The following is a 25,156-nucleotide window of genomic DNA, read 5'->3' as shown; positions in this document are numbered from 1 at the left end:
CTTAAAACTATAAAACTCTAAATTATTTATAAAAATACATATTTTAGGAATTCCTTTTTTAGATGTCGTCTACAAAGAGATTAACTATCCATACATCTCTAAATATTAAAAATTGATTAAATTGATTCTTAGAGATGAATAGAGATTTAACGGAAATGATCTTAAATGGAAAAACCTAACTCATAGATTAGGTTGCAACTTGTCATTAGTTTGTGGTTGGAACTTGGATGACAACCAAGTGGTCTAAAAGACTTGCATGTATCAGATATCCAATCCCCTCCAAAAATATCTGTTTCTTGGGTAAATCACCATATTTGATCATTTTGACTTTGGAAGTTGGAGATTTGTGAAGCTAGCATCTTCTTGTTCACAATAAAAAAGATTCTTTATGTCTCATGGTTTGTATTTTTATATAAGCAGCATCTTTTTAATTTCCTTTTGTTTTCACACATAGCTTTGTTTTCAAGTTCATTTATGAGAAGAAAGGCAAGTAAAAAAAATTTTCTGTTCTTATTTTTTCTTTTGTTATCTTCTCTTTCTCTTTAATTTATTTTCGAGTAAACTGCGGTTTTCGTCCCCATGGTTTGCTCAAATATGAGGTTTTAGTCAAGTAATTTCAAATTTGCGATTTTAGTCCATGTGGTTTCATTTTACCGGCAATTAAACCCGAATTCATTAACTCCGTTAAGTATGGTCATTAAACCCATCAGCGTACCCTTCACGTGAGGGACAATTTTGTCTTTTTTCCCCAAATACATTTCAGCCCCTCACGTGAGGGGGGCTTGCGAATTACGGTTGGGGTTTATTTGAGGAGAAAAAGGACAAAAAATGCCCCTCACGTGAGGGGAACGCTGATGAGTTTAACGACCAGAATTAACAGAGTTAATGAATTTGGGTTTAATTGCAAGTGAAATGAAACCACAGTGACTAAAATCACAAATTTAAAACTATTGGACTAAAACCGCATATTTGGACAAACCACATGGACGAAAACCGCAGTTCACTCTTTATTTTCCTTCTAAATCTTTTCAATTTAAAAAAATACAGATTCTTTTATTTTACTCATTATTTTCTCTTCTCTCCCCTTTTTTTCTTTCTTTTAATGAAACTCAGGAAGACATCTTTTATCTTTTCCTTTCTTAAATGAAACTCGAGAACACAACATATTTTTTCCATCCCTCGTTTTCCTTCGATTTCCTCAATTAAATAAAACTCGAAAACACAAAGTAATTTCCTTATATAACCAACACACACTCATTTCTCTTCATCATTATGTTACTTACCACAATGATGCTATTAACCCTAATCTCCATCGACGATGTTTCAGTATCAACCTCAACCACCGTTGTCATAATCACCTCTATACTAACCATATCCTGGCTTATATGGATACTATTAACATCAAAACAACCCAACCCACCACTCCCACCAGGCCCACGACCTCTGCCTCTAGTCGGAAACTTATTATCTCTCGATCCAGAACTCTACTCCTACTTCCCGGAAGTAGCAAAAACATTTGGTCCAATTTCGACAATCTGGCTCGGTAAAAAACTTGGCATTTTAATCACCTCTCCAGCATTAGCTAGAGAAGTGTTAAACTAAACGACACAATATTTGCTAACCGAGACGTCCCAGTTGCGGGTAAAGAAGCGACATACGGTGGAAACGACATCGTTTGGACACCGTATGGCGATACGTGGTGATGAAAACAAGGATTTTTTGCAGTTTTTGTTGGAGCTTAAAGATAGTGGAGATTCCAACCCACCTTTCACCATGGTTCATCTTAAATCCTTGCTTATGGTAAATCCCTAATAATATTTTTTTATCTTGTAAAAAGTAAGTTTACTTAGGGATGAAACCGGTACAGATCCAGAAAATCCTGAATTTTTGGTATCAGTATTGAAATGTTCGGTGTATCGGTACTTGTATTTCGTATAAATTGGGGAAATACTGGTACCGAACTGTACCGGTACCAGAAACTCAAAACTTGATACCGATCGGTACTAAATCGGTAAAGAATTCGGTACCGGTATCGAAAATGCTCATCCTTATTAATAGGTTAATTAGTTATAATTTTATTGTTACAGGATATGGTGGTTGGAGGGACGGATACAACCTCGAATACAATCGAGTTTGCGTTGGCCGAGATGATGAACCAACCGGAAATCCTCAAAAAAGCACAAGAAGAATTGGAGACGGTGGTCGGGAAAGATAACGTAGTCGAAGAAACTCACATCAACAAACTACCTTACCTCTATGCCATCATGAAAGAAACTCTTCGGTTGCACCCGGCACTTCCACTCATGGTTCCACATTGTCCGAGTGAGTCATGTGTGATTGGTGGCTACACAGTCCCTAAAGGTGCTCGGGTGTTTGTGAATGCGTGGGCAATACAAAGAGACCCCACCATTTGGGAAAACCCGTTGGAGTTTAGTCCTGAAAGGTTTTTGAATGGGAAGTATGATTATACCGGAAATGACTTTAGTTATTTTCCGTTTGGGTCTGGGAGAAGGATATGTGCCGGGACCGCAATGGGAGAAAGGATGTTTATGTTTTTGCTTGGATCCATCGTTCATTCATTTGATTGGAAATTAGGCGAGGGGAAAGAACATGATCTAACTGAAAAGTTTGGGATCGTGTTGAAGAAAAAGGTTGCTCTCATGGCAATCCCGACTCCAAGATTGTCAAACCCGACACTCTACGAATGACAATATCGCAAGTCATGTACTATAACCATTTAAATCGTTGCAAGAATTTACTTATCCATATTGACACTTTCAATGTAAAATAAACATAAAGGATATTATAATTATCAATTTTTATTGTGAGGTAAAAATATTGTTTATTTTTAATGTTTTCTTTGGACTACATAGTTTATCTGGCGCGTTGCACCGAGCCTATTTTGAAACATAACCGTTGCATACACATACGATAAGGCAAATAGGCAAAGCAAGCACCTAATAATTTTTGCAGAAATGTATTTGATTGTCCTATTTATGTTGTCATTTTACAAACCGGTGTCACTTAACGAATACCTTTGCCTCCTAAAAGCATTAACATTATAAAGTCTAACGATCCTTTTATGGTAATGTGAACACCTAGACCTTGAAACAACTCATCCAATTACGAATTACTCCACGGCCATGGCACACTACAGATTACTGAACATTTGTATTAGAAGCTAACAGCCTAACATAAAGAACTCATGTCAGTTACCAACGGCCCATTCATTTATACCAAGCAACTATCTTAATTACAGAGTAAAAGTCAACTTCATATAGTTGAAAACAAAAACCCATTGAAAACCAATAATAATAGAAGTTTGTTGTCTATTCTCACCTTAGTTCGATTCCAGTTACGATGTCATGATCTTCACACTTATACAAGTCTTTTGTTTCACCAGTTTGTTAGTCTTTGTTTGAGGGGTTAGCATTTTCACTTCTAATAACCCAAACGACAAAACACAAAATGTCAACTAACATTGTTTTTTTTTTCTCCCTAAAATCACAAACAATCAAGCCACCTAAGTTGTAAGGGTCTATCATTATGCTCACATAAACGTATACAAACTCAAAACAGTAATAAGAAAGTAGTTTTGACAACTACCACATACACACAACAGTACTAAGGAACCACTTTTATCTGTGGAAACTATCAAGACCCATCTTGGGAAGCAGAAACCCGTTTTTTGTGTTTTCAAACAAGTTAAGTGTGTACGTAAACGTAAGTATGAATTCAACCACAGTAGTTGACCAACGTAAATTGTTTTAGACTCACTTTTATGTGCTTAAACTTTCGGGAATGTTTGGGTTCGTTGGTTAGGTTGTTTGGCTGGTTCTTAGGATTTTAACGCTTTCGGTTCGGTTATTAACCAACCTATGTTACACAAACAAACTTTTTATACATATTTCATATTAAAAACTTTAAGCAGCTATAACTTTATGTTTAAGCTGTAAAGATAACAGCTTTATGGTTTAACCGTCCCGGCCCGTTTTGGTTAGCATAACCCGTTTTTTGCGCTTTTAAACGTAAGCCTATGCATATATTGAGCCGAGCCACATTATTTGACCAAAGAAAATTGTTTTAGATTCTTATAGAATGTCCGGGGTCAGTGGTTAGCTTGTTTGGTTGGTTTTAATATTTTAACGCTTTCGGTTCAGTTATTAATCAACTTAGGTTACAATTAAACATCCAACATACTTCTTATACATATTTTATGTTAATAGCTTTTAAGTAACTGCAAAGATAATATTTTTTCGCGAGTTTATCTTGAAACATATTTTATATTAATAGTTTAAAGTAATTGTGAAGATAATGATTTTATGGTTTTAGAGTTTATCTTGTCGGTTTCTACCTAATATCTATATATATAGTACGCATAATATTAAACTAGACGATAACAATAAAAAGCACATACTTTAAAATCTAAGAGCAACATCAACCTAGATAAGGAACTCACCCAAACCAAACACTACAAAACACCGACAAACAAAAACACGTCAACAATCATCACAACAATAGTGCAAAAAAAAAAAAAAATTAAATAGTAAACAAAGCAAAACATAGACATTTATACACACAACAATTTGTTTAACTATGAAGTTGACTACAACAATAAACAGATCACTTAACTGTACCTTAGCAAATACCTAATATATCGTTATGGCCAAAATACAAATTTGAAACCATTTTGCAAACAAATCTAAAATACCTTTAAATCAGTATGCAGATTGCAAGTTAACTGTATCAGCAACATCTGTAACCTGATTACCAAATTGAGAATGCCAAAAATACTATAGTGGAAATGTAATTAAATATCATATAAATTCAATAGATAAAATTCCAAAAAGATATATATATATATATATGTATGTATTGGATCATTTCAGAAGTTTTTTTACAACGAAAAGTGAAGGTGTAACTCTATTAATCCTTAATTTCACTCACTTTCTTATTATGCAGGTGTGTATGTACGTGTGTAGGTACGTATTTTTGTATATGTGTATGTATGTTTGTATCTGTGTAGGTATGTAGGTTTGAATGTGGCTCGGTACGTTTGTATGTGTGTAGGTATGTTTGAATGTGTGTAGGTACGCATGTATATGTGTGTAGGTATGTTTGAATGTGTGTAGCTAAGACATAAATACAACCAACCTATATACATGTAGGTAACATTATAAGAAAGGGAGTGAAATTAGGGATTAATGAAGTTACACATTTACTTCTCGCAGTAATATCACTTCTCGCATATATATATATATATATATATATATATATTAGAATTATAGACAGAAAAGGTAAGAATGAATCATGATGGAGGCTACCAAGAATGCAGCAATCTAAAACTAAAAGGCAACAAAACAACCTGAATTTAGAGTCACTACATAACCAAATTTTTTACTCAAAGATTAAATCGAAGACTTACTTTGAGGACTTGTCTAGATTAAATTGAAGACAACAAAACAAACATGCTCAGATATGTATACTAGAGATTGAGGCAGTAACCGCTCCCGGCCACGACAACATCGCCGCCACCTAGGGTTCCACAGAAGGACCCGACTAGGATGATGAAGATAGCAGGAGAAGAGATACAGGTTACTTAGACCACCACCACACAATCGCCACCTAGGGTTCCGATAAGGAACCCGACAACAATTTGTGGAAAACTAATTTGATTGAAGCACAATCAGGATATCTGTTGAGTTACAAAGAAGAATATCCATAATCAATAACGATTTTATGTTTATATAAATATCGATTTGAATCAATCACTATCAGTAGGTTAGTTTTCTGAAGAGATGATTGTGTAGCATTTGGAGTTATTAACTAGAACTCACTCACCGTAGCTGACTTTTAGTATGCACGCAGGTGAGTAGAATGAGTTAGCTGGCTTGAAGAGGGGCACATGCCAGAAGAATAAAAAAGCTGCCATCTGAAGACTTAAATTATGATGTTTGAACTTAAAGACATGTTTTATGTTGTTAAATGTTAAGACTTAATGTAGTGAATGGTTGACATTTATCTATTCCGCGAAAAGTTTTAATTGACTATGATATTTAGAGCTGTGTTTATGAGTAAAACGCTAAAGTAGGGCACCGGGATCAGGGCCTTACAGAAAAGGGCCTCATTATCCGAGTAATTTGGTTGTTACCATCGGGAAAAGATCTTATTTGTTTTTCACAAGTTTTCATGGAATTGTATGGTTTTTATGTATTATATCAAACTGTGTGAACTCACCAACTATTAAGTTAGTTGACATTATTTTATATATATATATTACATGCTTGCTTATTAGAGGATGAAACAAGAGAAAATACTAGAATTATGATTATTAATAAAGGGTTTGATATGTTTCATTTCCTTGTAACTTTCTTATTTTCAAAACAAGAAAATAATTTGAATCAATCACGATTTTATGTTTATATAAATATCCATAATCAAAGAAGAATATCCATAATCAATAACGATTTTATGTTTATATAAATATCGATTTGAATCAATCACTATCAGTAGGTTAGTTTTCTGAAGAGATGATTGTGTAGCATTTGGAGTTATTAACTAGAACTCACTCACCGTAGCTGACTTTTAGTATGCACGCAGGTGAGTAGAATGAGTTAGCTGGCTTGAAGAGGGGCACATGCCAGAAGAATAAAAAAGCTGCCATCTGAAGACTTAAATTATGATGTTTGAACTTAAAGACATGTTTTATGTTGTTAAATGTTAAGACTTAATGTAGTGAATGGTTGACATTTATCTATTCCGCGAAAAGTTTTAATTGACTATGATATTTAGAGCTGTGTTTATGAGTAAAACGCTAAAGTAGGGCACCGGGATCAGGGCCTTACAGAAAAGGGCCTCATTATCCGAGTAATTTGGTTGTTACCATCGGGAAAAGATCTTATTTGTTTTTCACAAGTTTTCATGGAATTGTATGGTTTTTATGTATTATATCAAACTGTGTGAACTCACCAACTATTAAGTTAGTTGACATTATTTTATATATATATATTACATGCTTGCTTATTAGAGGATGAAACAAGAGAAAATACTAGAATTATGATTATTAATAAAGGGTTTGATATGTTTCATTTCCTTGTAACTTTCTTATTTTCAAAACAACTTGTAATTTGATTCATCATTGAAATAATGATAATATTGTCACTTAATAGTGTCACATGTGTTTTGAACAATCTGCACGTTACACTCGGGCGTATTCCGCTTTAGCCGGGTGTTACAAAACCTTAATCTGCTTCAATGAAAGACAACCTTAAAGCCAACAACCCCGAAATGCAGAAGGCGCATCAATCACTTGATAAAATGTGATAGGCTTCTAGCGATTCGTTGCAGTTCCAGCCCTAAAACAAAGTTCAGTCCACCGAATATATCAGCGCTCTTTGTTTGTGTCCCGATGTACGATTATTGTATATGCTTACCACAAATAAGCCTGATTGCCAAAAGAAAAACCCATTTTCCTTGTAATTTAGAGCTTGGTCTCCCATAACATCCATGTTTTCGTTTTGCATAAGCAACTTAATGTGAATAAACCAAAACAAATGTTTATTACACATTTATAAGTTACTACGGATACAATTTCAGATTATGTATTGTAGATTTGTAGACATATACATTGTATAAACATTAATAATCTCTATAAACATGCAGCAACCATAATTATTAAACCATGCGGCAACCATAAATAACAAATGTTCATAATGCATAATCTGTATATTTATACAATAGCTTCAAATGTTCTCATTGCCTATAATATAAACAAATATTGTATTCAATAAGCTCAACATACTAGACGACAAAGGGAAGAATCGACTGTGTGAATGGAAGTCGTTCAATTGCAGGTTAGGGTAGATGTTCTCGACGGAAGAAGAATCAAAACGGTGGAGAGGAGGCTGACGTTTGAATATTTTTTCGTCGTTTAGGTAATCTAAATTGAAAGGGGTAAAATAGTAATTGCTTACAATAAGGGGAAATATGTAATTAATCATTTAAGACCATGGAAATATTCAATTAGAAGGTCTAAAAAGAAGATATATGTAAAAATCCTTTAAAACTTTTGTAATGTGTTTCTATGTTTGATTTTTGACTATATGTTGATCCAGTCAACGGTAAAAGTCATTTTTCTATAGCGATATATTGATTTGATTTCGTCCTTTAAAAGGACAATTTAAAAGTTAAAACAAAACATACATGTTATTATTGATATGCTTGTGCCGTTAACATTTTTCTTATTAACAAAACGTAGTGTGTACAATGATACAGAAGACAAACGAGCAACAAGTTGCACCGCTAGCTCTTTTTGGATAACAAGTCTAAGTCGTTTTAAAACAACATTTATAGAACGTAAGGTCGATCAGATCATTTTTTTATTGATTGTTTGCATAAAAATATACAAATAAATCTCTTTAATTAAAAGTTTTTACCTAAATCAGAGTTATGTTTAAGCTAACTGCTGTGTTGATACAAAAGCAAAATAATGAAGAACATATATAAAATATAAGGGGAAAGTGAATATGAGGCTGTTAAGCACCCAACCTTAGATGCGAAACAATCAAAACTACGTAGATTTGATGAAAAGTTTCCAAAATATGATTTTCTTCTTTCCCTAATCATGTTTCCTCTTCGTTAACCTCCTAACTCTTAATTCAGCATAGGCAATGAAAACAAATAAAAATCAAATCCCATATTTTTAATTTATGTGAGGAAGACAATTAAATATATATTAGCAAGTTGGGAATTGTTGCATACAACCATGGAAATTGAATTCCCAGATCATAAAACTATTCTTTGTTTTCAACTCCTGTTTCATCCGAAAGTTAGTCATTTACGATTTTTTTTAATGTTCCGTTATTTTCAGATTAATGAAGGCAGTAGTCAAAGTATTCTTTAGCCACTCCCATCTTGCAAATATATATTTAACTGTTTTTCTCTTCACGTCAATATGGGGTTTAATTTTAATTTGTTTTCATTGCCGTGATGATGAATTAAAAATTAGGGGTTTACTAAGTTAATGGAGAGGAAACATAATTAGGGAAAGAAGAAAATCATATCTTGGAAACTTTTCATCAAAACTACGTAGTTTTGATTGTTTCGCATCTAAGGTTAGGTACTTAACAGCTGCATATTCACTTTCCCAAAAATATAATTATATTTTTCAATATAAAATTATCAAGAATGCATATTGTAAATGGAATATAAATTTGGTATCAATAATTAGAGCAATCCTAAGATGCCATTTTGGCCTAGCATGAGTTTTATTTATTAAGGGAATATATAGGGGTACGGTTATAAGTCTAAAATAGGATTATATGCTATTTTTAATTATTATCATGCTGTAATTAACCGTAATAAAATGTGCTATATATAAAGAGGAGATAATAACTGGTAAGCAGGTCTCAGTCACAACCAAACATATCAAAACCATTACTAGTGAGCAATATAATGGATGTAGAGAAAGTCTTCCACATGAACGGTGGGCTTGATGAACATAGCTATGCCCAGAATTCACATCTTCAGGTTAAACATTAGTTCTTTGCATATTAATTTAAGCGCACCTTGTTGCCTGGTTACATGTCACTGTATTGTAAATTTGTAATCATAATAATATTTCATTTGTGTAGAAAAAAGCTTCAGATAGGGTGAAACACATAACACTCAAAAGCCTTGAAGAAGCCTACCTCTCCTTAACACCAGAAAGCTTAGGCATCGCCGATCTTGGCTGCTCGTGTGGCCAAAACACTTTATCAACCATACGAGAAATGGTGGAAGTCATCGACAAAACTACCTCAAACATCTCACCACCTGAGTATCGTGTCTACCTTAACGATCTTCCAACCAACGACTTCAATGCCCTCTTCAAGATCTTGCCAGATTTTTACAAGGAACTACATACCGAGAGGCGTCATTGGTGCCAAAAGTACGAATCAAACGTATTCATCGCTGGCTGTCCAGGCACTTTTTATGGTAGATTGTTTCCAGACAATTGTCTGCACTTCATTTACTCCTCTAACAGTTTGCATTGGCTCTCCAGGGTAAGTGAAGTATAATATCTATGTATTTGAGTGCATATATAGTATGACGAAAGAACATATTAAGATAAATAGGTTTTTGTTTAGTAAAAGGGCGCGTTTGTTTCGGGTTGTTTCAGGTCAAACATACGAACACGCATGGGCGAATCTTCATTGGGGCCAGGGGTGGCCCCGGTCCCCCTGTTTTTTTGCGCAGTAGTGTAAATTTACCCGTTTTCGGCCGAAAAATTTTATACGTAGTGTGAGTTTAGCCTTTTTTGGCCGAAAATTTGAGTCCGCCCCCCCTCGTTTATGAAATTTTGTATACATTTTGAGCTCCCCCGGTGCCTCAGTCCAAGCTTCGCCATTGCGAACATGTTTAGCTAAACGGGTTGGCTGACATGACCAATTCACAAGTTGACCAATTTAATGTTTTTATATTTTAAAATTTGTTTTTTTTTGTCACAACCTAGAATCATTGAATAGTTCAGCCAAAATTTAAAAATTATAGAGAAGATCAGGATAACCTTTATATTTTAAACGTATTGTGTATATGCATTTAAAGTTTTCTAGTTTAAATTAGTAACATAATGACAAGGTATGAATAATGATGTATTTGTTTAGATTCCTCCGGGACTTTATGACAAGGAAGGTAGATCGGTTAACAAAGGTAGCCTTTACATCTCCAAATCGAGCTCGTTACAAGTCACTAAGGCCTATTCCGATCAATTCCAAGAAGATTTTTCATTGTTTCTGCAATCACGGTCAAAAGAACTTATGTCCGGAGGCCGGATGGTAGTTATTTTGTTAGGAAGTAGAGATCAAAGCCATGTTGATAGGGGCAATTCATTCCTTTGGGAACTTCTTTCACGATCATTTGCCACCTTAGTCTCTAAGGTACGTACTTAAAACCTAGCTTCATAAATATGGGCAATTAGTATATATGGAAACCACTAGTGATAGTCCATTGGGAAACATAGCGCAGGAAACGTGGAAGCCATTAGCTATTAATTAGGGCTGACAATTCGTGTCTTAACAGGTTTAACAGGTAAGAAGCGACATGCGTAACACAAATATCGAACATGAATATGACTCGTTTAACAACTTTATATGTCATGACTATAAGACAATTTTAAATTTTGTGTACCAATAAGGGAAATTATGGAGTTTAGCCTACTAATTTTAATTATATAAGAATATAGAAAATTCACATACCGCACTTTTTTTGTTAACAGGTCTTATCGTGTCTTAAACAGGTACCCAATTGTCAACCCTAGCTATTATCAACGAATTGAGCTCTCGAGTTGATTGTAGACAATTTTCTAGAACTGACGTGTATATTAAATGTCTTATTTTTGGTTCATGTAGGGAGAAGTCAAGCAAGAAAAAGTGGACGAGTACGAAACCCACTTTTATGCACCCTCCAGAAATCAACTAGAGGAGGAAATAAAGAAAGAAGAGTCTTTTGAAATTGATCGGTTTGAAATGTTTGAAAATGAATGCTACTCGGGTCCTTATATGAGTCATGGGACTGCGGTGGCTAGGGCCATTCGAGCGATCCAAGGGTCGATGATTTCTAAACACTTTGGTGAAGAAATCCTTGACAAGTTGTTTGAGTATTACGGATATTTTATAGATGAAGAGATGGAGAAAGAAGAGATCAAGCCCGTAAATTTTATTATTGTTCTTAAGAAAATATGATTTCAAAGAGTTGTTGGTATTATTGTGTGTGTGGCATGTTTGTTTACAAATAACAACTAATTATGTGTCTTATTTCAAGTTAAATGCATAAATCGTTGTGCTTTGGTTATAAGTTCAAATCTAGGATTACGTTTAGATTAGTTGTGCTTTGGTTATAAGTTCAAATCTAGGATTACGTTTAATCTATTTACGCAATATCATTCACAATAGCTTCGATATTGCCAACTCTATAATTACACAAAAAATTATTATCTTTTCTCTCATATTCAACTAAATAATATTTTTTATATTTTTTTCTATTCTCCACTCACAATCACTTTTAACAAATATTAAAGATTTTGCATTTTCTATATCTTCCACTAACGTACAATCACTTATAACTACACTTTAAAAAACGGAGTGCACACTCACATATTATAGAGTATATATTGTGAATGCTCTAAGAGGTCTATGTTTTTTATAACATGTTTGACATCCAAAACTAATGACCAGATAAATGGCAAACAAAAATGAAAAGTTGGATGTGGAAAAAACGATGAGATGAATCGAGGCGGTTTTTCCGGTTAGTGGTTCAGGCGAACTGTGGCTTCAGCTTATTATCTGTTTTTTTTTTAATATAACACAATAATATAACTAACAAACTAATTTATATATTAAAAAACATTAAACATCCTAATAACATAAAGAAATACAAATTAAAAAAATAATCATCCTAAAAACATAAAATATTACAAATTTAAGAATAAAAATACAAATTTATTCCCAATCTCTGCCACTTCCTGCTCTTCGCCTTTATTCTTGATCTGCTTTGTTTTACTCAAGAACGAGCCTTGTTCTTGTTCGAATACCTCTCGGCGCATGGGGTCGAGGTTGCTAAAGTCCTTAGTAAAAAAAGTATAATTTCCTAAATCTTTCTTTTGAAACTTTCACCCCGATATTTTGTGTACGTCTTCGAAAAATTCCGGATCGACCTCGGTACTTGTGGTTGATCTTTTTCCCCGATGCTTTCCGGGTCGACGTAGGACTTGTGGTTGATCTTTTTGCCCATAAACGTTTGGGTTGATCCCTACATGAGCATCCGAGCTACTAGATGAGACATATGCACCAAACGAAGTAGTTTTCGTATGCTTTGGCATTGAGCCACCATCATGGTTCGGTGTAACTAACATGACCCATTTTGAGCACAACTTGTGTATTAGCCACAAGCAGTCTTCGTTCCACGTTTGTATCGTTCTGTACTTGTTGAACACTTCACGCCGCATGTGAATTTGTAAACTTGAAGATCTTCGATCTCGCTCGCTCACATTCGACGACTGTGACTGTTATTTAAATTTGTTAAAAAGTCCGACAAATTTGCAAGTTTCGGACCATCTTCCCAATATCATATTGTCAGTACGGTCCGTACTTCCCACCATCCTGTAGAACAACTCTTGCACTTTTCCCAAAAATATAAGGTGCTTTTGATAGTCCACTACAATTAGAATAAAGATAAGTTTCAAACATATTTTTAAAATTTTTATACGAAACAAAAAAAGGCTAAAGAAATACCGGCTTGTCGATCTTCGGATATTTTAACCCAACACGACTCAAAGCAGGTTTCTCCTTTTTTGTCCAAGAAGTTGTATATCTTTTTGGAACCTTGGTGTTGATAAATTTTTAAAGTTAATCGAGGTTTTATATAGGTAAAAAATGAATTTTATTTATTCAACCAAAGCAGAAAACAAATGAAGCCTTGGATCGATTTCCAACGATTAAGTATGATGACTCATGACATTTTACCTGTAAGTTACAATAGAATAAAATATTGAACCTTCAAAAGGTTGGTTTTCATGGAATGCATAGACAGAAATGTAACAATACCCTGATATCTTAAAATTCAGATATATTTTTCTATCATATTATACATGTGAAAATACAATAAATTCTGGTTTCCCATGTTTATCACATGACAAACAAGCAAGCAAATAACAAACTAACAAAGATACCCAATAATTAATATATCACTCAAAAGTTGAGAACATGTAATACATACCCAGAATAACAAGTTTGAAAGGATATTAAAGGGCTCTTATATATTGTGCATAAAACATCACTGGAAGATTGTCACTCATACAATGTGATGTTTGACAACCTTGTTGTCGGGACTGCCACGAGAGCAACCTTCTTCTTCAACACGATCCCAAACTTTTCGGATAGGTCATGTTTTTTTCCCTCTTCCAATTCCCAATCAAAAGAGTAAATTATAGATCCAATCAAAACCATAAACATCTGCTCCGCCATGGCGGGTCCCTACACATATCCTTCGCCCAGAACCAAAAGGGAAATAAGTAAAGTCATTGCCAGTATATCCCACTTCCCATCCAAGAACCTTTCAGGTCGAAATTCCAACGGAGTTTCCCAAATGGCAGGGTCCCTATGTATTGCCCAAGCATTCACAAACACTCGAGCGCCTTTGGGGACCGTGTAGCCTCCAATCACGCATGACTCACTCGGACAATGGGGGACCAAAAGTGGGAGCGTCGGGTGCAATCGAAGAGTTTCTTTCATGATGGCGTATAGGTAGGGTAGTTTGTTGATGTGTGATTCTTCAACTACGTTGTCTTTTCCCTACTACCATGTCTAATTCTTCTTGTGCTTTTTTGAGGATTTCGGGCCGGTTCATCATCTCAGCCAAAGCAAACTCGACTGTATTTGAGGTTGTATCCGTCCCTCCAACCACCATATCCTAAAAAATTGAGAGATACAATCAACTATCTTTGATATAATAACATAAGAGCATAAAACCTTAATAATCAACCATGAAAATATAACACAAACCGAGCTACATCTGGATAATGGGTAAGCGAGCAACAAGCTGCGCCGCTATCCCCTTTTGAATCGTAAAGCCTATTCTACTAAATATAAATCCTTGGTTTCCTCGGGCTCTGCGAGTCACTGTGGGCCACCTTCAGCACCCACTCCAAGAAGCGAACCGCCTCAGAAGCTAGGGATCCAAATGTGTCGAACCGGATAATAACATAAATATTATTTGGGATTTACTTACCATGAGCAAAGATTTGAGATGAACCATGGTGAAAGGTGGATTGGTATCTCCACCATCTTTAAGCTCCAACAAAAACTGCAAAAAATCCTTGTTTCCATGACCACTACCCATTTTCCTCCTTTGATCAATCATCATCTCAAATATAGTATCTAATCTCTTGGCCAACACTTTCATATTCTTCACAATTCCTTGTAGATCAAATGGAGCCAACCCCGGATACAAGTCCGACAAGTTCGGCGTGGCCAAGTATCCGGTCATCTCACCTATCAATTGCCTAAACTCGGCCCCTAGTCTCTCCCTATCCTCAGCTTTCACCGTACCACCCCACATCATACCAGTAATCACATTCAAAACAGTCAAAAACATTTGTTCCCCAACGTTAACCGGCAACCCGACATTATTATACAAATATTTCAGTGTTCCTAACCTCTTTCCTTCTAATATCGTAAAACCGAATCCAAAACTTGGTTGCTAGCATCTCACGAACACAAATCTTTCTTAACATCCGCCACTGATCGCCATATTGGCTTGAAATGATGTCGTTTCCACCGTATGTTCCCACTTTCCCAGCAATGGGAACATCTCGGTTAGCCAATATGGCATCATTCAGTTTCAGCACCTCACGGGCAAGCTCGGAGAGGTGATGAGAATACCCACCTTTTTACCGAACCAGAGCCTTGATATTGTTAGGATTAAACGCACACACGAAACTGAACACACACACAAAAGCAATAAACGAACACGAGGATTTAACGTGGTTCGGTCTAAACTGACCTACGTCCACGGGTGGCAACTAGATATTCTTTATTGAGTGACAAAAGATTACAAGTACATAATGTTGTTTATATAGAGACTGAACTAGGGTTAGTAAATTATTATGCAAGAAATCTAAACCGGGCCGGGGCTTCGGTCTGGCCACCCTACACCCATCTGCCATTTGGACTTCAAATAATAAATCGGGCCAACAAAAGGCCTACGAAACCCAACAATCTCCCACTCGGAGGCCTTGAATACTCTCGTCTGCACTCCTGATTGTACTTCTGTAATCTGAACATTAAACTTCTTCTAGTTGCCACCGCCTTCTCATCAATTAACCAGAAGGCCCGTTGAAGCTCCCCGGAGCTCCAACACTTCAGTCACGGCTGAAACTGCCTCTGACCCATTCTCTGTCCCTACCAGCTCCCACTGTAACGAACTACCGGATCCTGAGATAACCTGAGAACAAACACTCTCCATATTCAGCAAGTAATTCATTGGAGAGACTTTTACAGCTGGAATACTGGTTTTCTAATCCACTGTCGACCTGGAACTGTAACTGAAACACGACCTGTGCTCCCACTGTCACGATGTCCCCCAACCGATTTAACCTTCCTAGCTCGTTCATCCTGAATCTTCACTTTGGCTCTGGGTTTGTTACTTGCAAAACGAACCTTCTTCTGCCCACGAGATTCTGTGCACCGGATTTTGTCTTTCACCAAAACTGGATCCACTCCTTTCGATGACATGCCGACCATATACAATGAACCCATTTTCGTGCCACGAGCAACCACAAGATTCCCTTTGACTACTTTCCACTGCCCATTCCCAAACTTAACATCGTGCCCTTGGTCATCCAACTGCCCAACTGAAATCAAACGTTTCTTCAAACTTGGAATAACCCTCACGTCTTTCAAAGTCCAAGAAGTACCGGCTGAAGTTATCAAATCAACGTCTCCCATACCCGTAACCTCTAAAATATCATCATTCGCTAGTCGAACCTTTCCAAAATCCCCAAATTTAAGATTCTTCATCGTTTCACTACAGTGAGTGGCATGAAACGATGCACCAGAATCCATCACACCAAGCATCAACGCTACTCTCAACACTACAAACCAAAGCCTCATCACTACTGACCCCGTCATCTGTGTCGTCTTCTGTAACGTTCACATTTTTCTTACCATTCGGACACTGATTCCTGAAGTGTCCTTTCTCTTTACAACCCCAACATTCAATATCCTTACGAGTCTTAGACTGACTCCTCTTCATGCTCCCACTGCCTCGCTGTTTTCCCCTACCTCTACCTTCTGTGACTAGCATATTGCCTGATGATTCACCTGAACTTCTGCGTCTTGAATCTTCTCCCAGAATCAGATCTCGAATCCCATCAAAAGTAATATTTGTAGACGAACTACAAACTGCAGTCACTGTTTGCGACCAACTGTCGGGCAAAGAGGATAATAACAAGAGGCCTTGAACTTCATCATCAAACTTAATGTCAACTCACACTAAGCGGGACAAGATCGAATTAAGATTATTGAAATGCGTTGTAACTGACCCACCCTCTTTCATTCTTATTGTCACTAGCTCTCGGATAAGATAGACTTTATTCGCTGCCGAAGGCTTCTCATACATGTTGGATAGCGCCTCCATCATACCACGTGCTGTGGTTTCTTTCATGATGTTAAACGCCACATCTTCCGACAACGACAAAGTAATACAAGCCCTAGCTTTCTTGTCTAACTTCTTCCAATCTGCTTTTGACATCTTTTCTGGTTTTTCATCCTCAAGCACTACATCTAAGTCTTTCTGACAAAGTAATGCTTCAATCTGCATCTTCCACCAACCAAATTTCTGTCCATCAAACTTCTGTATCGAAACCTTTCCATCTTCTGCCATGACAATGACTAAAACGGAAAAACTAGATAAAACACATACAAACACGCAATGGCACGGGCCTAAACTTAACGACTGTTCTACTGAACTCTGTTAAACAATCAACCTATTTAACGCAGCGGAATATTGAACTGAAAATCAGAAACTGAAACTTTAAACTGAAACAATAAAACCTGACAAACGCGGTTAGCACTGGTTCCCGGTTTCTTTATCGTTTCTTCTGATTAACAACGGTTCTTCAATAAAATAGGATCTTGATTCAACTGTTCTTTGCTCAATTGAAAAACAACAAAAATAAAACTTGTGCCCAAACAAAACAGCCCCAACTAATCGAAGAAGATTGCTGGAATAAAAGAAAAAAAACAATTCTCTTTTCTATTTCCTTAGAACGGCGCACAAAAAAAAAATAACAATCTGCTTTCTTTCTTTGTGCAACTACTAAGCTTCTAGAACCTTGGGAGTTTGCTTAGATCACATAAGACAAATCATCTTTGACTTTTGATGCCTATTCAATTTGTGATGAACTGTTCGGTGGCGGCTTAATATTGGACGTGCGATTATATAAACCGCAGACCGCTGGGTTTCTTTCGACTACGACTGCCAAGATACAACCCCTAGATCGACCCAATTCTTCTCCTACAATCGTGTTCTTCGTGTGATCCGAACCTAAGCTCTGATACCACTTGTTAGGATTAAACGCACACACGAAACTGAACACACACACAAAAGCAATAAACGAACACGAGGATTTAACGTGGTTCGGTCTAAACTGACCTACGTCCACGGGTGGCAACTAGATATTCTTTATTGAGTGACAAAAGATTACAAGTACATAATGTTGTTTATATAGAGACTGAACTAGGGTTAGTAAATTATTATGCAAGAAATCTAAACCGGGCCGGGCTTCGGTCTGGCCACCCTACACCCATCTGCCCTTTGGACTTCAAATAATAAATCGGGCCAACAAAAGGCCTACGAAACCCAACAGATATCGGACCGTATATTTTAGCCACATTGGCAAAGTGCGAATGGAGTTCCGGATCAAGAGATAGGAGGTTTCCGAGGAGCGGGTAGAGGCCGTGGGCCTGGCGGCAGTGGCGGGTTAGGACCCTTTGATGTTAACAAGATCCATACAAGCCAGAATATTGATAATAGAGAGGTTATTATGAGTATGTTGGTTGCAACATCTCCATTAGATACGGTGGCAAATACTACTTTTGACATCCTTGTGTAAGTACAAACAATTAAGCTAGTAATTAAGATTAGGAAAATACATTGGTTACTTAAGTAGCTATTGTGCCAAAGAGGGAATCCTTTGACTTGCTAACAAAAAGATGCTTGATTCACATAATACAATTTTCGTTACTCTTTATGCTAACTAACCACATATGTCCAAAGTTGGGAAAATTCTCAAAATACGCGTTTATGAAAATGTTTTTCAGGTTTTAGGTGTCATTTGCAAGAAATTCTTAAAATAGGTATTATAAACTAGTCGTGACGAGTAGTTTATGATTACACATGAGTAATTTGTAGAACCAGTTAAAACTTGTCATGTGCCCTTAAACTAACCGTAACGAGCAGGTTCACTAATAATTTGCTCGTCACGACTAAATAAGTTTCATGCTTCGTAATCAATACCCACGAGTAATTTATAAGTCCTTTAGTCGCGACGACTAGTTTACCTAGTTCATATTCCCTACACGAGTAGTTTATTAGTAGTTAACTCACCGCGACTAGTTAAACTTACAATCTACTTGTCGCGACTAACGAACTTATGAATTACTGGTGGGAGTTGATTACGAGGCATAAAACTTATTTAGTCGTGACGAGTGAATTGTTAGTAAATCTGCTCGTTATGGTTAGTTTAAAGACACATGTCAAGTTTTAGTTGGTTATACAAACTATTCGTCACGACTAGATTGTGATACATATTTTAAGAATTTCTTGCAAATGATACATAAAACCTGAAAAACTTTTTCATAAACGTTTATTTTGAGAATTTTCCCTCCAAATAATCACTTTGTATTTTCATGTCATACTTTCATAAACAATTTCAATTTCAACTTATATTTATATAAATAAACAAAATTCAAAAATAGTCACTTTGATCATCCAGATTTCAAGACTAACATTTCTTTATTCAAAACTAGCTTTATAACTCGTATATATATACTACACGAGATTTGCAAATATGCAAATTAATACAATGATCTAATTGAGGGTAAAGTTAAAATACAAAAGGAAGACAACATGTTAAGTGTGAGAAGGACTTGTGAGTTGTGACCACACAAAAATTGTTTAAAAATAAATTCAAAAAATAATAACTTAATGTATAAATAAAAAAAAAAATTAAAAAACTAAAATGTTTCCAGTTTCCGCCACCATTGGTCCACATCAATTTTTATATTTTTTTTGTTTTATTTTTTTTCTAGTTCCGGTACAATAGCGCACATAACCGAAGCTGACCGAATTCGTGTCAGCTTACCGCCTTAACACTTAGAACCGACAAGACTTCATTTTACAACCGCTTGGTTTCACCGACCTGCCCAGCGCAACGCGCCGGATAAAACTCTAGTTATTTTATAAAATACTTTAAAAGATGTTACATGGTTATCATGGAATACAAGATATTAATGTAATAATCTCCACCGGTACACCATTTCATGATCCTAAACTATATCGCTCCTTGGTTGGCGCTCTTCAATACCTCACCATCACCCGATCTTTCATACGCCGTAAATCAAGCGAGCCAATTTCTTCAAAACCCGACCACTTCACATTTTTAGCTTGTAAAAAGGATTTTAAGATATGTAAAGGGCACCCTATCCTTTGGTTTAACATTTGATAAACCCTTAAAAACAACCTTAGTTGGTTACTCAGATGCAGTCTAGGCTCGATGCATTGAAACTCGACGTTCAACATATGGTTACTCTGTTTACTTAGGCAAAAACTTGGTCTCATGGAGTGCAAAAAGCAACCAACTGTGTCACAATCAAGCTGTGGGTCCGAATTTAGAGCCATGGCAAACACGACGGCTGAAATTATTTGATTAACTCATCTCCTACGTGAACTACATGCTCTACCACCGGATCGCCCGACTCTACTATTTGACAACAAAAGTGCTTTATTTTTAAGTCAAAACCCGGTCTCGCATACATAGACATCGACTACCATTTTGTTCGTGAATTAGTCTCCGCCGGTCGTCTTCACACAAAATTTGTTCCTACCATGCTTCAGGTAGCCGACATTTTTACCAAAAGTCTTTCAACACTTTTTGAATGTTTCCGCACAATGTTTCGCGTTGGTCCGCTACCGTTTTCGATTGACGGGGGGTAAAAGGAGTCCACTCAACATAATTTGAAATTCAAAAAGAAAGCTAATTTTTTTAAATTTGTTATTATTTACAGTTATTCGAGGAGATCTTATCTCTTTATTTCATGCTTCATATTTGTATATAATATTATAATTGTGTAAATGAAAAGATCAATTGTATATAATATTATATTTGTATATAATATTATAATTGTATCAAAGAGAAAACTAGTTTGGTCATTACGGTAAAAGATCAAATACAATAATACCTTAACGTATAATAGGACGCGAATTCATTTTTTTACGAAATCGATCAATGAAATCACATCCAAACATCTCGGAATCGTCAATACATATCCAATTAATCATTGGTTCACCGAAAAAACAGTTTTGGATGGTTGATCGATCAATTTTTCACTTTTTTTTCCACGAAAACCGTTTTGAGCGTTTTAGGTTTTTGGTTGAGCGTTTGTAGGGGTTGGTTGAGCTTTTTTTGAGCGTTTAGTACTTTTGCCTTTGTTTTTTTACCTTTAAACGTTTCACGTACCTATCGTACGCTATGACATTAGCGTACAGTATCTCTACCCTGGTCACTGGGTAATTAGTGCAAAAAAGTAAGATTGAAATTTGATGGCGAAATCACATTGGTTATCATGTTAGTTAAATAACGAGTGTCGTGTCCAAAGAGGGAATCCTTTAACTTGTTAACAAGAAGATGCTCTATTCACATAATACGCTATTATTATTCTGGCTGCTAGCTAGCTACTGAACCACATATTTCCAAATAATCAGTCGTGTTTCCTTGCCAATCATTTTTATAAACAATTCCTTGATATTATCAAGAACACTAATTAACAAAATTTCATTCACTTGATCAAGAGATGTTGGATTATTTGCTAATGGACTAATTATAAAAAAATATGGTTAATGCTTGTTAAGAGGCATTTTTCTCCACGTCATCATCATTATTTTTAGCCAGAAATATTTGTATTGGTCAGTATACCTTCAATTATGATTACTTTAAGCCGTATAGGCATTTATTACAAAAACCCGCATGCCCCTATAACACCTCATAGTGCTCATGGTGGTTTAGTGACTCTACTATGTCATGCCTAATGCCGAAACAACATTTAATTTTACATTTAACGGTCGTTTTTGTGTACATGAGCTATACGGTAATAATTTGGTTGTATGAAACTATGAACATGGAAAAATATGTCTAATGTTAATCAATTTTCATAGCATCCAATGGTTTTGCATGGCCATACCTTCAATGAAGACCTTTGGATTCACTTCCAAAAGTTTGTTCTTCACCACACCACACCACACCACACATATAACTATCATAATCCCAACTGCATTTTAGCTCTTGAACTAGATCCCATCATACGAAGGAGGCAAAAACGTTTTCCTATTGTGTGTATTTTTTTGATTATAACTATCCACCAATAAAATTATTAATAAACTTCTAAAAAAGTTGTATTTATTTGGTGGTGGGATAATATTCAACGAGTCTATGACATCACCCCTGATGCTGAAACGATCGTTTTATTTTTACATTGACCAGTCGTTAGCATTAGATATTAAGATAAAGAAAAGTCATAATCATACTCAAATATCATTGTAGATAAAAGCTTAGTAATTTGTTTTAAACAAAAGTTGAAAACTCCTCTGTCAATTGTAATTAATGGCTATACATACAAGTAAAGTTATCTTGTAATATCCTACTTTTAATAGTAATGAAATAACAAATTTGTTGTCTATTAGTGATGTGCTATTATTTAGTTAGGTTAAATACAAATAATTTGAGGATGCGCTTGGAAAGAAACATGAATTATGGAATGGATATGGGCATTGGGTCCCTGGGCTTGGGGATATTTAAAAACCTTTAAACCTCTCTAAACCCCTAAAACCCTCATCTCCAACATCCAAGCCTCTTTACACACTCAAAAACACAAACAAACACTCTCTTTCAAATCCGGATCCAAATCCCAGCTAAGTGAGGGCGTATTTCGTGTTTAGGCATCACCAAACAACAAGAAACTTGTCTAGATCATGTGTTGACTTAGATCCAAAGCAAAACCAGTTCCCAAAAGGTGCGTTTTTAGTTAAAATGGTAAGTGTTTGAGGTCGGTTTGCCATGAGATTTGATACTAAGGCAAATCAGATTATATCATGTAAGAAAAACCCGAACTTTTCCAGAAACGGGTTGTTGGGTGTGATTTGGGACAAACGGGTGATGTTTGAACCGTGTAAGGACCGTTAGGTGAAGTTGTTAAGGCCCAGAACTCGTTATGTCAGTAAAACGGGTCTTATGGGGTTGAAAGAAAATGTTCATAGTGAAAGAGTAGAAAAACACGAAAAATCGAATTTATGAAAATTTGATTTGATTGGATTGCCAGAATTCGGCTCGAATAGTCTGAAAACTCTACTCAATTCATTTAGAAATTCAACTCGATTCATTTGAAAACTTGACTCGATTCGTTCGGAAATTCCACTCGATTTGTTTGGAAATTCGACTCCATTCGTTTGGAAATTCAACTAGATTCGTTTGGAAATTCGACTAGATTCGTTTGAAACTCGACTCGATTCGTTAGAAAACTCGACTCGATTTGTTTGGAAAATCGTTTCGATTCATTTGAAAACTCGACTCGATTCATTAGAAAATCGACTTGATTCGTTTGGAAAGTCGACTCGATTCGTTTGAAAACACGACTCCACTCGATTCGTTAGGAAACCCGGGTTTCTCGTTTATTAAATAAGTATTTAATACCCGACCCGTTTTCGTTTTTGGTAAGTTAATTGTAACTAACCGAATTTTTCAAATTATTATTTTAATTAAATAATCGATCCATTTCGATGTCCGGGAAACTTTATTTCGTTTATCGAGTTTAAAGTGATTATTATATTATTATTTATTTATTTATAATTATATCTTTCTTGTTTTGGCATTTTTAACCCAAAATAAAAACTTTATCCCTTTATGTGTCCATCCTCAAACCTTATGGACTAAGTAAAACTTTGGTTATAACCCATTTCCTCAACCAGTATCCGGATCCCATATCATGAACCAAACCCATTTCTTATACCCGATTATCAATTTGTAAAGCCTTGGACCACAATTTACGTAATATTATTGGTAATCGAATTATTTGATATCTTGTACATGTTGTAATCGACCTTACCGACAATCCTATTATGTTAACTTGATCGTTCTTGATCTTTTTTTCCGTAAATATGTGGCCGACAACCCTATGAACTTGTTGGACACGAAAGCAATCGATATAATCCAATTAATTTAGCAGATACGTTCACTAAACCCTAACCGACAATAGCCCTATATATAATTGCATTATTTTCACCATTTGATTACTCGTTCATAACCTCCATTGGCCGATGACTATATTGTTAAATTAACCATTCTTTGATCGACGTTTGAGGTTATATCGTCAACGCATGAACCGCGGTCGTCATTCTTAAAGGTAGAGCTTTAGAGAGGATTTCGATGCGGGTTGTTGTTAGGTTTCTGTGAGGATGGATTCGGATGATGAGTTGATACATACGGATGAGAATTGTGATCGTTTTTTTTGTATAGGGTTTGAGAATGGTAGGGTTTGATGAATTCAGGGACCTGCAAGAAGCGCTTTGCTGCTACTGCCATATTTGTGTCGACGGCTAACTGGAAAAGATGAAGGTGGCCAGGGATTATGAATGAAGTGTGCTGCTTTGATTTGATTCGCAAGTCTCCGGCATATTCGATTCACGCAAGCTGAGGTGCAATTTCTTCTTCTATTTGATCTCAGATTTGTAATTTCGTTCGATTTGAAGCCAATTTGGTTATTATATGTATCATGGAGTTACCAATTTTCAAAGGCTTACTTTGATTTTATTCGTAAGTATCAGGAGAGGTCCAAATTATATGTATTCGAGGTAATAATGCTATCAATCTACTCATTTTCATATTCTGGTTAAAAGCCATATGGTTTAGGTCATCATCCGTCTTGATCGAATTTTTGAAATGAAATTGATATGTTTTCTAGGGTTAAGTGGAGGAAGATGTTGAACCAGCTAAATTGGTGTTGGATTCATGAATTTTTCATTTGGTATTGTAATGAATTGGGTTTGCATTTGATATTCTGATGAATTGTGTAAAAGAGAAATTTTCATCTACTTATGAAGTTGATAAATAGATAATGATGATGATGATGATGATGATGATGATGACGACGATAGTGATGGTGGTGGTTCAAGGGTCTTTCACATGATTTTTAACTTGGGGTTCACGGCCTCGTTCCGATTGCAAAAAAAATTAGCACCACAAGGGTAACAAATGCGAAAAATTCATCACGAGGTTGAATCCTATGTTTTGGGTTTCACCACATGGGTTAAAACTGCAATTAACTCCATCCAATACTTTGAGGTTGTAGGT

General features: G+C 35.8%; 1 protein-coding gene and 2 pseudogenes across 3 annotated transcripts; 2 read left to right on the top strand and 1 right to left on the bottom strand.

Annotated features, from left to right (window-relative positions):
• The first annotated feature begins 1,238 nt into the window (after positions 1-1,238).
• On the top strand, positions 1,239-2,730 carry LOC143610499 (flavonoid 3',5'-hydroxylase 1-like; annotated as a pseudogene). The gene is made up of 2 exons (XR_013149601.1): positions 1,239-1,800; positions 2,088-2,730. The product of XR_013149601.1 is annotated as a flavonoid 3',5'-hydroxylase 1-like (transcript).
• A 6,714-nt stretch (positions 2,731-9,444) lies between these two features.
• LOC143610508 (putative methyltransferase TCM_000336) lies at positions 9,445-11,738 on the top strand. Its single transcript, XM_077084970.1, has 4 exons — positions 9,445-9,528; positions 9,633-10,043; positions 10,644-10,916; positions 11,388-11,738. Exons 1-4 carry the CDS (start codon positions 9,454-9,456, stop codon positions 11,718-11,720), a joined length of 1,092 nt encoding a protein of 363 aa, XP_076941085.1. The 5' UTR covers positions 9,445-9,453; the 3' UTR covers positions 11,721-11,738.
• Positions 11,739-13,823: 2,085 nt separating this feature from the next.
• Positions 13,824-22,074, bottom strand: LOC143610515 (flavonoid 3'-monooxygenase pseudogene; annotated as a pseudogene). Its single transcript, XR_013149603.1, has 3 exons — positions 21,996-22,074; positions 14,764-15,420; positions 13,824-14,445 (listed from the first exon to the last, which is right to left on the bottom strand). The product of XR_013149603.1 is annotated as a flavonoid 3'-monooxygenase pseudogene (transcript).
• Positions 22,075-25,156: the final 3,082 nt, after the last annotated feature.

The sequence above is a fragment of the Bidens hawaiensis genome, unplaced genomic scaffold, assembly GCF_021521415.1.
Source record: "Bidens hawaiensis isolate Kalapana, Puna unplaced genomic scaffold, B.hawaiensis_p1.1 tig00026600_1, whole genome shotgun sequence".
Taxonomy (NCBI): Eukaryota; Viridiplantae; Streptophyta; class Magnoliopsida; order Asterales; family Asteraceae; genus Bidens; species Bidens hawaiensis.
Note: the sequence above shows the minus strand (reverse complement) of the source record. Positions and strands in the feature narration are given on the sequence as shown.